Genomic DNA, 14,172 nt, shown 5'->3' with positions numbered 1-14,172 from the left:
GCCGATTACTAAAATAAGAAACAGGATTAAATTTAAAATAAAAAATTTCATACAAACTGGAAGAACATAGCATCAGCATCACTAATTCACTTGGTGAATAAGCTTCACTTAAGTAAGATAGTGACAACCATTACTTAAACTTTCCAAATATGCTTTAGATGATAACAACCTACTCCCATGCATATTGTGATTGATTTTCTACCCTTACTGTATACACTAATTTGTTTTTCTCTATAATCCTTATTATTTTAATAAAATAAAACAAAACAGAAGGGAAGAAAGATTTGACTTTATCGAGTAGTGGAGCTTGCTCAAGAACCAAGTGGACAGTTGGACATGGCCCGAGCTATGAACCTGTTAATGGGACCAAAGGACCTCTATATGTCTAGGGATATATATCCATAGGAAAACTACAAGAATTGCTTAATAAACACCGCTGAATTTAAAACTTTTGCCCCCGATAAATTTAATTGTTTTTTTTTCTGAAGATTATATTTTTTTGTTTCGAAAAGTTAGGACCAGAGTCTTTAATCTTTCGTTTTCCAACCCATACAGCCAACTAGCTAAGATAATAGTGTCCTCATCTTTACAACAATATCTGCAAAAACATATTCATCTATGATTTTTCTTATGTTTTAAACCCTCACCTAGGCATTTAATAGATAGATCAATTGAACCAGAAAGGTAAATAAATTATTGATACTGGGTTATTAATGGACTCACACTGATCGCTTAAGTTCGGTTTGAAAAAGAGAGAACTGGGCTCAAAGCCCATCTAACGGATAATAAACGGCAACTTTCAAAAATAGCGGGAAAACGTAGCTCAAGGCCAACTGCGCGGAGTTATGAATCCGCCTCTCGTAGACGATGGGAGAAAAGCTCGATTGCTAACTATAGCTACCAAATTCGGATTCAATAGGTTCCTTGATCTCTACGGTACCATACTCGAAACTATAATCTAAGCTTAATCAACTGAACCACAATTTTTTTCTTTTTAACTAATTGAATCACGAAATTTAATGGTTATATATATCCAAAACGCAAGACTAAAATAAAATACTGTTATATATGTTTAAGATTTAAACTTAACTAGATTTTGACCCGCGCTTTCAAAGCGCGGGTTTATTTTCCTTTATTTTTTAAAAATTGACAAATATTTAGTAAATGTCATATTTTCATATATTTGTTTTTTTATAAAATACTTAAGCTTTTTATCTTTATTTATCGTGTTTCATTTTAAATGAATATAGATCTGAGCACAATATCCGGACCTGAAGAACCAACCCGAAACCAACCCGAAAATCACGGTCCCGAACCCGATCAGACCCGGGATAAATATCTGAATGAGTTCTAAATTGCTATATCCAAAGAACCGGTCCCGAACCCGATCCAAAATTTTATAATACCCGAATGTGGTTTAATTTCAAAACCCAAAAAACCCGATACCCGAAAGAACCGATCCGTACCCGAAAGGATACCCGAATGTCCAGGTCTAATGAGTATTTATGTTTAGAAAATTAAACTTTATTTTTAATGAATTAAGTTGGTATAACTCTAATAAATTCATTTTATTATGTGGTTAATTTTTTAAATAAAAAAATTATATACTTTTAGTAAGATTTTTACTTTTCAATGAAAAAATTCAATTTTTTTTTATGAATGCTTAAATTATATTAGAAAAACATAATAACTAAGTGATTAATTTTTGTTCACTACACAAAATATTAAGAATGGTTGAAAAGAAATTATTAGAACTTGGAGAAAAAAATAAGAATTGGATCTGATTTCTCAATCGGCCCAAATGGCCCAAGAGAGATCTGATGTGGACAGTGGGCTGAATCCAAAAAAATGACCCAATATGAATATGTTATTAATATTACTTTATTGTCCTTAATGAAATATGCAATATTAGTAAAAAATAGGGTATTTTTAGTAAAAAGACCAATAGGATCCTGCTTTAATAGTATAGATTTATCTTTTACCATGTCTTAATGTATGAACGTTACTAGAATACTTTGGAGACTTATTCGAGACCGTGAAGAATTGTAAAAGCAGGGTACAGTCGTGTGATAACTGCGAAAAGAGTTAAAGAGTAATCTTTATAATATCTAACCTCTTATTAATGTATATTTTTGTTCTCATTTAAATCTTATAAGGTTATGATTTTGGTTTTAACAACATACATGTAGAAAAATTATCTCTATGCTTGGAACAAAATTTCTTATTGAGTTTTTCTTCGGGTATTTTTATTATTATCCTCTCTTTTGCAGGTGAAAGATATATGAATTTAATTGAAAAGACTAGTGAAAAATCTAACAATGTGACACATTGTGATAAACTTCACACTGCGATCCAAAACAAAAGGCGGCTCATTAGAAGGTCCTTCGAACTGATCTTTGCATACATAAGCATAATCCACTGCTTTGGAAGCAGCGTAAAATGCTTGTTGGAATGACCTTTTCCTCAAAAACTCTTTAGCTAATTCAAGCTCTTTGATCGCTACGTCATAACCTTTTACACATTCAACGCAAGCGTTCTTGAACTGCTTGTCCTTACCTGAGATTCTTGCAAAGTCGTTCATCAGTTCTAGGTTTTCCTGACCAAACGCTTGAGCTTTTTCGGCTGCGAGCTCCATGAGGCCATGAAAGTTTATTGAGGTCGTTCTGTTATCAGCGCTTAGCCATTTGATGCAAAAGCGACGATTGTAAAGGATTGATTGTGAGCAGAGTTTGTTGAGGGTTTCTTTCGTGACGATGTCTGTGGGAGTAAAGGAAGAAGATGGAGGGGTGATGATAAGAATCAGAAGAAGATGAAGAGAGAGGATGGAATATGTGTTTCTTGTGAGGCAAGATATACCCATTGCTTGGCTTAAATGTGAAGGAACAGATATGTTTTTCACCTGTTAAATACGAATATGGTGGTTAAGTGTTATGATTTGATGAATAATTTGGAGGATTATAGTATAATTCTCTATCAATATATATATAGTATCGTGTAAATGTAACTCTTGTTTTAATGAATGCTGTTCTAATCCATTATGTAGCTTAAACTGTTAGAAGAATGATGCGTTTCTAATCAATTTTGTTAGGAGTAAATAAGTTTCTTTTTTTTTGTGCATTGATTAGAACAACACTTGACCGCTAGACTTTGACCTGAAAGTCCTTTGTTTATTTTTTCTCCATATAATTCACTTGTTTTGGATCTTTGATGAATAGTCCTTTGTATATATGTGTGGATGAAGATTATACATTTCATGATTCAAAGAAGTTCACTTTTTGTTATTATCTACTTAGGCATCTTCTTGAGTAGACTCAACGAGATCTTGTCTTATTTGTTTGTAAGGTCTTATTTGTTTGTAAGCATGAAAGCAAGATAATCAAAATAAGAACCATACAGTAAAAATGGGTCTGAAAAAATCTTATGTTTTAAACTGCAAATTTGTAATAAGGTTTTTCTCTTGAAAGCTGAGCTATATTTCTAGAAAGCGCAGAACAGCAAACATGATTTTTTGTTCAATTAACTAAAAACACACACAAGTTTTACAATAATTTTTTGTTCAATTTTTATTCAATTTATATTCAATCATACTCATATGTCTTGTAAACATACCATACATCGATTTGAACGCAATCATGTTTGGCTTTAAAAGATAGCACATTGTCCCAGTCAATCTCCATCTTCTTAACATGTTTCCTCAATTCCGCATCTGTTTCCACCTCACTGATAATCTCCCATACAAACTGCTTTGTAGTCTAGTAGCATTGGCAATAAGATCCAGAGTTGTAGCAGTTTGGGTCCAGTTCTCAAAATTGATCCTATTCATTGGAAAATGAATAGGTCTTTGTTTCCTAAACCTTTTGGCCAATGCTGACTCGGATCAATTCCTAAAGTACTTTAAGGATTCAAAAGGTTCATTTTATAAATGGTTAAGAGTACCAGATTGATGTCAGTGAAGCAGATAAAACAGTAATGTTTCAAGCAATCAACCTTGCAGGTTATGTTGGGAAACAAGTTTTGTATGAGCAGACATCCGTAGGGTTTGCTATTGGTCTAGCCAAGGGGTACGTAGATGGTCAAGCTACAGCGTACATAGGTGGCTTAGCATGGTACGTGAAGACAATGCTTGTCGAGGAAAGTGAAAAAGACACATGCAGCTTTAATGTAGTCGGCCAGGTTGGGATGGAGACGTATGAAAACGCTTGTGTAGCTTACAAATTCGCCCAAAGAATCCTGCTCTGGAAACAACCCGGGAACACCTTCTTTACCAAATCCAAGGTCTACGTATATATGCCTACATCTGACGGTGCAAGCGATCTGCGCTTCCTTGCTACAATTGCCATGAATAAATCTGTTAGGAAGAATCTTGCAATGTCCGGGAAATAACTCGTACGGGTAGAATTCTTCAAATTGGCCATGTAAATCACATAACACTGAAACTAATTAGAGTACTGCGGTTTATAGTTATTTTTTAGTCACTTGTATTAATACACTCTTACTCAGTTGAAGGAAAAGACTATGTGGGCAAGACGGAGTCAATTGAAGACCATAATATATCCGGAGGCTAAACAGAGAGAATTTGATGAGCTCCCGGAAAATGTGAAAGAGGGTCTTGATGTTCAATTCGTCGATGAATATGAGCAGATATTCGAGCTAGCATTTAACTACAATCTTTAGAACAAAGTATATCTCTTCTTACTCTTTTTTTTCTTTTGCAATTGTGACATGTTTTTAAAATATTTTCAAGCTCATCTTCCAACTCTTTTTTTTTTTTTTTTTAACTACAATCTTGAGATTCTGTAACAGAATAATGTTACAGAATCTCACTGGCCCTCACATTTCATCTTCCAACTCTTGATTTCCTTACCACAATATTTCTTTTTTTTTTCTTACCATATGATGAAATGTGAGGGCCAGTGAGATTCTGTAACATTATTTCCATAGGGTCAAGTAGTTATAGGTCACACTAAGCTCTTCTCTATGACTTCTAATATGCATCGGAATGTCTCTAATAAAGTCTATCCTTATCCTATTCTTTTTACAGTCATCGACCTCTGAGTTACAACTCTTAGTACATAGAAACTTAGGTGTCATGAACCAGCGGTGCATCGGAAAGTTATAATCTCACTGAAAAAAAGATATAATAGAAACAAAGAGAAGAAATAACAGAGACACACACATGACAAGGGTTATAGATTCGAGAAATTTCTAAAGGATATATAGACATTACATGTCATAGACAACGTGATTAATCAAACACTATTTTATCAAAGCAGGTTCATGTTTTTCTTTTTCTTTTTATATTACTGAAAACATCCACTAAGTAAATCCCACATGAGACTTGTCAGACTTCTTCTAAAATTTAACGGAGGAGATCCCAAATGATACCCAAAGGCTAGCTTGAAAACCTGCTCATATTCATCGACAAAATGAACATCAAGCCCTTCTTTCACGTTTTTAGGGAGCTCATCAAAATCTTTACGGTTAGCCTCTGGAAAGATTATCATCTTCACTCGACTCCGTCTTGCAGCCATAGTCTTCTCCTTAACCTATGTGAGATTTTGTGGTAAGTTTTCAATCTAACAGAAACTAGAAAGCTATAACATAGTAGCGGTAACGTGTGACTTACTCCGCCTATTGGAAGTATTCTACCGGTTAGAGTGACTTCTCCGGTCATTGCAAGATCCTTCCTTACAGGCTTCTTCATGGCAAGTGATAGCAAGGAAGTGATCATTGTGCACCCTGCGCTTGGACCGTCTTTTGGTGTCTCTCCTTCAGGGGCATGTAAATGAAGCTTTGAGTTCGCAAAGAAGAGGTTCTTGGGTTCTTTCTCGAGCATGATTCTTCTAGCAACTGTGTGAGCTATCTCTGCACTTTCTTTCATCACATCCCCAAGCTGACCCGTTATACGAAGACCACCTTTGCCTTCTCCTACCTCTACAGAGGTTGTCTCTATGTACAGTGGTGAGCCACCCGTGGATGTCCAAGCTAGACCCATTACAACCCCTATTGGTGTCTGTTCATAGATCTTCTCTTCATAGAATTCTGGTTGGCCTACATACTCTGCAAGGTTTGGTTCATCAATCATAACCTTTTTAACCGAAACCTCAGGAGCTTCCGCGGATGCTCCTTCTCTCACTAGCTTCAGAGCAATCTACCCAAAAAAATATCAAATGTTTATAGTTTCTTGGTACGCAAGTAATCACTTTGTACTGTTCAGTGGACTTGTATACCTACCTTGCGGTAAATCTTCTCAATATGCTTCTGGAGATTTCTAACTCCTGGTTCTCTGCAGTAATTTTCAATCAACGAACGAAGAGTTGCATCGCTCACAACAACCTGACAAGAAGTAGAAAACAAATTGAGTAAATCTCTTATAAACATGAACACATACAATAACTATGGACAAGTGGTTATAAACATGAACACATACAATAACATAATAACATTTAAAAAAAAAGTGGTTGTGAGTGAGACCTGTTCAGGCTTTATGCCACAATCTATGCATGTGGAGTTCAGCAGATGGTCTCTAGCAATATGCATTTTATCATCAGTGATATACCCTGGAATTTCAATCACCTCCATTCTATCAAGGAGAGGTTCCGGAATTGTATCTGAATTATTTGCTGTGCATACGAATAAAACCTGCATGAAATTAGTTTACAACTTACGTCAAAACACAGAACATTGTAAATGAAAAAGAAATATAAAAAAACCTTGGATAAGTCGATAGTGACATCAAGATAGTTGTCTCGAAAATGTGCATTCTGCTCTGGATCCAGAAGCTCCAACAACGCAGTGGATGGGTCGTCATAACTCTTTCCTAGCTGCCAAAGGAACAATATACAGTTATTGACAAGACCAGTTTTAGACACAGCCTAATGAAACTTTCGCATGACTCCCAATTATCAAATTGTTTAATATATTAAGATTAAACTAAAAAATATTTAATTATATCCCTTTAAATCTCCATATCGTATAGCCATATATTGTAAAACTCCCAAAGGGAAACTCAAATAGTAACAAGCTATAAGCTACTACCTTATCAATCTCATCGATCAGAACTAGAGGGTTTAATGTTCCCACGCTCTTTAAACACTTCACCATCCTTCCAGGCAATGCACGAGCATATGATCGACGAAACCCCTAAAAAGATGAGTATAAGAGAACACATTATTATTTGTATTATTGTATACAATATGATACCTTCGTCATCTAATAGTATACCTTAATCTCGTCAACGTCAGACGACCCAGATAGTCCTCCAACGGAGAACTGGAAGAACTTGCGGCCAAGAGCACGAGCTATAGCATGGCCAAGGCTAGTTTTACCCACTCCAGGAGGCCCCGAGAGACATAGGACCTTCCCTGTTTGACACATTTTATTACAAAACTTTCAGTTTAACAACTTGGAAGTCTTTTCAGGCAAACAAGAGTGAGTGTGTCAGAAAGACAAAGACACGAGACCTTTTGAAGTGCCTCCGAGTCTTCTCACGGCAATAAACTCTAACACTCTTTCTTTTACGTGAGATAATCCGTAATGTTCATTGTCAAGAATCTTTTCTGCCTGTCCGACATCAAAATTCTCATCACTGCAAAAGCCAAATTAATATCGTTTTATTTCTTTTCTTTTGAGAACTCTTATTAATTAAGACACACATGATCATGAAGCAAAAGGCAAACCTGAAAGTTCCCCAAGGCAACACGGTCAACCAATCAAGGTAGCCATAAGTACTCGAGATATCTTCTAAACCAGCCTCTAGTATCTGCAGCTTTTCAAGCTCTTCTTCTATGACTTTTAGTACATGTTTTGGAATCTTTTCTTTAATTGGTTTGATCCTTGCCCTAAACACTTCTGCAGAAAACAAGAAGGTTAACAAACTTATAAGTCAAGTTAATTATTTTATAGTCTTATAACTCTGAACAATATAGGATAGAAAATATTTATATAGTAGTACTAACCAGCAAACAAAGATTCGTCATCTGTCTTCTGTGTTGGTTCTTGTACTTGAACCTCTTCTTCTGCGACTTGTAACATAGTTTAGTTAGTTATAATATGAGTAGTCTAAATTTTTCAGGTAACAGAATAATTGATTTAATAATAAATTTTCTGGTATATATAACTTGTTGTTGATCAGTTAAACAAAATTAGTAAACAATGAAGAATTTTAGAGAAAGCGTTGTTTATATACATAATAATGTAAGCGTGGCTTACCTAAGCATCATGACTAATCATATAATAATCACAGAGGAGAATCAGCCTAATACCTGTATTCATCGTAGAACTTGCAATAGGAGACAAGTTTTTGGAGTTGATTATTTGTGTGTTTCCAGCTTTTGTTTGGACTAAATGTATTTATACGATAATGCAACTCAACTATTTATACGATAATGCAACTCAACTCTTTAAGCCTTGTGATAATTTTAAAGGAAATACTCCTAAAATATTCCCATAAAAATAGAAATTTTTTAAGAACAAGGATAACAAATCGTGTAGTCTCATGCGTCAATTAATAAGGAAATATTCCCCTGAAATTAACCTTAAATAAAAAGTATTACAGAATTACATTTAATCTTTTGGTAGGAAATAAGAGTTTTAAATAAGAGCTTTATCAGTGATTTATATTAGTTAACAACAACAGCATAGGAAGATCTCAAGAGAGTGAGACTTCTTCTTCTTCTAATGGTCAATACCCAAAGGCTAGGTTGAACACCTGCTCATATTCATCTACAAAGTGAACATCAAGCCCTTCTTTCACGTTTTCAGGGAGCTCATCGAAGTCTTTACGGTTAGCCTCTGGAAAGATTATCATCTTCACTTGACTCCTTCTCGCAGCTATAGTCTTCTCCTTAACCTGTGAGATGTTTAACTCAATAAAAAACTAGTAAAGCTATTCACATAGTACTTGTTGTGTAGCTTGTGCGATACTTACTCCGCCTATTGGAAGTATTCTACCGGTTAGAGTGACTTCTCCCGTCATTGCAAGATCCTTCCTCACAGGCTTCTTCATGGCAAGTGACAGCAAGGATGTGATCATTGTGCACCCTGCGCTTGGACCGTCTTTTGGAGTGGCTCCTTCTGGAACGTGTAGATGAAGCTTTGAGTTGGCAAAGAAGAGGTTATCAGGTTCTTTCTCCAGCATGATTCTTCTGGCGACTGTGTGAGCTATCTGTGCGCTTTCTTTCATCACACTCCCGAGTTGGCCCGTTATGCGAAGACGGCCTTTGCGTTCTACTTCTTCCACGAAGGTTGTCTCTATGTACAGCGTTGAGCCACCCATGGCTGTCCACGCTAGACCCATCACAACCCCTACTGGTGTCTTCTCGTAGATCTTGTCTGTGTGGAAAACCGGTTTGCCTACATAATCAGCAAGGTTTGATTCTTCGATCATAACCTTTTCAACCGTTTCAGCTACCACTCCACTCTGCTCAGTCTTTGTTGCTGACTCATCTGTCAACACAGTGGATACTTCTGCAGAGGTCTCTGAGGATTCTGAATCGGTCTTGGCCAAAGTTTTAGTATCTTCAGGCACTTGCGTGGATGCTCTTTGGCGTACTAGTTTAAGTGCAATCTACCCAAAGAAGTAAAATGATGTTTAGATTCTTGAGACTCAAGTAAACAAACAATTTGCAATATTCATCAGTTCTTGTAAACATTACCTTACGGTAAATCTTCTCAATATGCTTGTGGAGATTTCTAACTCCAGCTTCTCTGCAGTAATTTTCTATCAACGAAAGAAGAGCTGCATCGCTCACATCAACCTGGCAAAGAGTACAAAACAAGAACAACATTCAGATAAAAAGAAGCTAAAAAACAGCAATGGTTAAGAGTGAGAGAGACACCTGTTCAGGCTTGATGCCACAGTCTCTGCATGTGTTTTTCACCAAAAAGTCTCTAGCAATATGCAGCTTCTCATCAGTGATATACCCTGCGAGACTAATCACCTCCATCCTATCTAGCAGAGGCTTCGGAATCGTATCTATCACATTTGCTGTGCATACAAATAAAACCTGCAGCAGAATAGCATAGACCTTATGTCAAACACAGCCCTAGTCATTATATAGTATTGAATATGAACAGTGTAATATAGTATTGGTAAAAAAACCTTGGATAAGTCAATAGTAACATCTAGATAGTGATCTAGAAAATTTGCATTCTGTTCTGGATCCATAACCTCCAACAAGGCACTGGCTGGGTCACCAGAGTGGCCTTTTCCAAGCTGCCAAAGAAACAATATACAGTACTTACTGCAATAGACTTTCAAGATGTAACTCTATAAACCAATTCAAGTACTAAACAAAGAGACTTACCTTATCAATCTCATCGATCAGAATGATAGGATTCTCTGTTCCAACAGTCTTTAGACACTGCACCAACTTCCCAGGCATTGCACCAATGTATGTTCGACGATGCCCCTAAACACAATACACAAGAGAACAGATGATTAATCTAAAAATCTATGCTTAAGAGATTTTAAAACATTAAGGTTTTGTCATGTAGTATATACATTAATCTCGGCGACATCAGATAGTCCACCAACAGAGAACCGGAAGAACTTGCGGTCAAGAGCACGTGCTATAGACCGTCCTATGCTAGTTTTTCCTACTCCAGGAGGACCTGAGAGACAGATGATCTTCCCTGTTTGAACACAAACTTTTCAGTTTCACAATATCTTTTCAGCAAAAGAAGAGTATATAATCAGATACGACCTTGTGAAGTGCCTCTGAGACTTCCCACAGCGATAAACTCTAGTATTCTTTCTTTCACATCAGATAAACCGTAATGATCCTCGTCAAGAATCTTTTCTGCTCTTAACACATCAAAATTCTCATCACTGCAAAAAAAAAAAAAAAAAAATTAATGCAAACAAAAAAAAAAATTAAATTACAGAAACGGCAATGAACCTGAGGTTTCCCCATGGCAGCACGGTCAACCAATCAAGGTAGTTAAGTGTCACATCAAACTCGCTTGAAGTGGTTTCTAAAAGCTGCATTTTTGTTAGCTGTTCTTCTATGACTTTTAATACATGTTTTGGGATCTTGTCTTTATTAAGTTCAATCCTTTCCTTAAATTTTTCTGCAGAAAACAATTTAAGACCTTTTTTATCAATATCTGAAAAGTTGAATCATCTCGCTATTCATGTACTAACCAGTAAATGTAGATTTGCTATCTGTCTCAACCCCAAGCTCCTGCATTTGAGATACACAGACCATAGTCACCAACCAATGATACTATACATCATACTAAAAAAAAAAACAGAACATGATTTTGAGAGGCTGAGATGAGTAAACCTTTTTTATAGCCTTTAGCTGCTCTTTTAGTACGAGTTGTCGCCGCTCACCACTAAATTTTTCTTCAACAGTTTTTGCTATGGACGCCTAAACGTTGAAAGTGAAGATGAATTTCATTATTAAAACAATCATTTACAAAAAATATATATGGAAAGTGAAGGTATGATGAAAGTACCTGAATCTTGTTAACTTCCACTTCTTTCTTCAGCAAGTCTAACGTCAACTCCAGACGTTTATGAACCTGGATTGAAGAAAACCAATATGAGAAGCTGACTAACAGTGAAAGTATCATCCTTTTTGATGTAATCTCAGATTCAACACTGATTGAAACTACTTACATCAAGTTCTTCAAGAACTCCCTGGTTTTCATGTTTGTTAGCTCCAGAGATCCCGGCTCCAAAATCCGCTAAATGTTGATAATTGAAGTCACCTATATGCTGTAGAAATTTGAAGAAAAAAAAGATAAGCTGAGATACTCTGGATCATTTTTGATAATTTAGCAAATCACAAGAAGTATTGGATACGAAGAGAGCATATACCTGAGTGTATGTCCGAACTTGATCTCTCCAGAGTGAAGTTGTCTTCAAGACATCCCTAAGTGTCGACATAACTTCAAAGTATGTTGCCTTGATGACATCGTCGTCCTTGTCATATGGCTTGTTCTGCAGGAGAAATAACAAAGATTTAGAAAATTTCAAAAGGAAACAAAAAAAACACATGTCTTGCTCCTCTGCTTATATAACAAAAGGAAAGGGTAGTAGAAACAGAAACACACACCTTTATATGTTCAACTTTGACGGATAAAGGATCTTCACTCACCTGTAACAAAAGCACATTGTTATCTCAATGACAAGAGTATACACACAGCAACAAGAGAGCTCCATTAACTAATTACCATCTCTGTTATACGAAGACGTCTGCGACCAATAAGGATGACTTGCTCACCTTGTATACTTGAAATCTGAAAAAAATTGGAAATGGTTAAAAGTCATTTTCAAACAGAGACACTAGAGAGCTCAGCAAGAGGAGGGTAGTACCTGAGCAAGTGTGCCAACTTCGTGCATACGGTTAAGCAAGTCTTTGCCTTTAAACTTCTCCAGAACATTCTCTGTTTCGCAGGTAGAAGAAGAAGAAGATGAATCAGCTGAGTCATCCTTCAAAAGGAACGCCCCTGCGTATGGAGTTTGCCTCCTCATGCTCTCTTGTAAAGCTGCAATTAGTTTTTGATCCTACAGTAAAACATGATCGGATATGAATTTTTTTTTAATTATTTTTTTTAAAAAATGTTTATAAACCCCTGGAGTAATAATAGGTTGTAAAGTAACATACCTTGACATAGATTGGCATGTAAAAGCCAGGAAAAAGAGGCTTCTTGGGCAAAGGCAATGCTATAACCTGTAATTAATTAAAACAACACCCAAAGCTATATTAAAGGTTCTACCTTTTGCCTCTTTTTTCCTAATTGAATTATGATCTGAGGAAATGTAAATTCATTTCAATAAACCCATGATCACAAAACTCTTTAATTTTCATAAAAAAGCAAACTTTAAGAAGAAAAAAGAAAATTATAACAAACCGTTTGATAATCGTCGAGACTGGTGGTGGTGGTCGTTGAGACAACAACCGATTTCGTGTCGGAAACTTCTGGATTCGACGCATTTGGCTTGGGATCGGACGCAGCGGCGTCGTTTTGGTTGGAGCAGAAAGCGCGACGACTCAACAACTCGTGGTTCCATCCGGTTAGCTGACTCAGTGCCTTGAAGAGTGGAGTCTTAATTACCGGGTTTGATCCGACCCGATGAGCCGGATTCACGTGATGGACGCCGTGAGCGGTTGAAGAGAGGAGCTTCAGCATGACTGGGGAATTTTAGGGTTAGGGTTTTGCCTGACGGACAAGAAACCGTACGAATGTGTCTGAAGAGACGACAGGGGTGTCAAAGCCCTTCATAAACCCCTTACAAGGTTATAAAAATTGAAAATTGGAAAAATTGGAGAAAATCCCAAAGGGGAAAGATGTAGACGACGTCGTTTTTGAGGAAACTATCCCGGGACCGGGTAGAGTTTGGGCCTTAGGAGTAGGTAAAGATGTATCTTGGGCTTTATGTTAAAACATTTGTTTTCAAGAAACCGTTAACTGTAAAAGTCAAAATGAAACAGGTCTTGATACGACTAAGCAAATATTCTAGTCTTATAGTCGACTAGTCCTAACAAACAAACAAGCTTCGCTAATCTCTAAACCTAAGCATTCTATTTTAGTATAATCGTTGACAAAAAGATTACTACTCCCTCGGTATTTACAAGATTGGTGTTCTAGATATTTTGTTATATTCGAGAGAAGCATGTTTTATTTTTTAATTAATGCATTTTATTTAAAAACAAATAGAAATTTAAATGTAAAAATATAAGTGGTTAAATTTTATTGGAAATTAAGCACATAAAACTTTAAACTAATTAAAATAAAACTAAAAAGTAACTGATAAAAATAAGTATTTAAAATTTCTAATATGTGTGAACAACTTTAAACATCAATAATAATCTTTTGTATACAGGAAGTATAAAACTGGAATATAAAAGAAAAGCGTTGGGTACTTGGGTATATACATTGTCTTCAACAAATACAAATAATTAGGAGCGGAACAGTATTTTTGTCATGAAGCAAATCATTGTCATTATTATTAGTTTTATTGTCTTGAATGGGGATAACAAAGAATCAATGAGGATAACTGATAATCATTTGATTTGGGAATAATAAACAAACAACAAAGCAAAAATTTAAGAAGATGAGATCAAACGTGTCTGACGCAAGGAGGCAAATCTCTCTGTCATGACTCACGTTATAGCTAGAAACCCCCCCCCCCCCCCCCACATTAACTTTGCAAGTTAG

The 14,172-nt window shown here is 36.0% G+C and overlaps 3 protein-coding genes across 3 annotated transcripts; all 3 read right to left on the bottom strand.

Annotated features, from left to right (window-relative positions):
- Nucleotides 1-2,199: 2,199 nt before the first annotated feature.
- On the bottom strand, nucleotides 2,200-2,860 carry LOC108807513 (pectinesterase inhibitor). Its single transcript, XM_018579800.2, has one exon. The coding sequence runs from the start codon at nucleotides 2,858-2,860 to the stop codon at nucleotides 2,288-2,290; it is 573 nt and encodes a 190-aa protein (XP_018435302.1). The 3' UTR covers nucleotides 2,200-2,287.
- Nucleotides 2,861-5,279: 2,419 nt separating this feature from the next.
- Nucleotides 5,280-8,052, bottom strand: LOC108807514 (lon protease homolog 1, mitochondrial-like). The gene is made up of 10 exons (XM_056988091.1): nucleotides 7,959-8,052; nucleotides 7,680-7,851; nucleotides 7,464-7,588; nucleotides 7,225-7,364; nucleotides 7,039-7,143; nucleotides 6,714-6,824; nucleotides 6,475-6,642; nucleotides 6,235-6,336; nucleotides 5,627-6,151; nucleotides 5,280-5,546 (listed from the first exon to the last, which is right to left on the bottom strand). Exons 1-10 carry the CDS (start codon nucleotides 8,032-8,034, stop codon nucleotides 5,301-5,303), a joined length of 1,770 nt encoding a protein of 589 aa, XP_056844071.1. The 5' UTR covers nucleotides 8,035-8,052; the 3' UTR covers nucleotides 5,280-5,300.
- Nucleotides 8,053-8,510: 458 nt separating this feature from the next.
- Nucleotides 8,511-13,260, bottom strand: LOC108806667 (lon protease homolog 4, chloroplastic/mitochondrial). The gene is made up of 19 exons (XM_018578835.2): nucleotides 12,865-13,260; nucleotides 12,618-12,683; nucleotides 12,326-12,517; nucleotides 12,184-12,249; nucleotides 12,066-12,107; nucleotides 11,828-11,950; nucleotides 11,627-11,725; nucleotides 11,464-11,529; nucleotides 11,289-11,375; nucleotides 11,147-11,186; nucleotides 10,902-11,073; nucleotides 10,707-10,831; nucleotides 10,505-10,635; nucleotides 10,308-10,412; nucleotides 10,103-10,216; nucleotides 9,840-10,007; nucleotides 9,657-9,758; nucleotides 8,930-9,568; nucleotides 8,511-8,851 (listed from the first exon to the last, which is right to left on the bottom strand). The coding sequence occupies exons 1-19, from the start codon at nucleotides 13,141-13,143 to the stop codon at nucleotides 8,684-8,686; spliced, it is 2,784 nt and encodes a 927-aa protein (XP_018434337.1). The 5' UTR covers nucleotides 13,144-13,260; the 3' UTR covers nucleotides 8,511-8,683.
- Between the last annotated feature and the right edge of the window lie 912 nt (nucleotides 13,261-14,172).

The sequence above is a fragment of the Raphanus sativus genome, chromosome 6 (genome assembly GCF_000801105.2).
Source record: "Raphanus sativus cultivar WK10039 chromosome 6, ASM80110v3, whole genome shotgun sequence".
Taxonomy (NCBI): Eukaryota; Viridiplantae; Streptophyta; class Magnoliopsida; order Brassicales; family Brassicaceae; genus Raphanus; species Raphanus sativus.
Note: the sequence above shows the minus strand (reverse complement) of the source record. Positions and strands in the feature narration are given on the sequence as shown.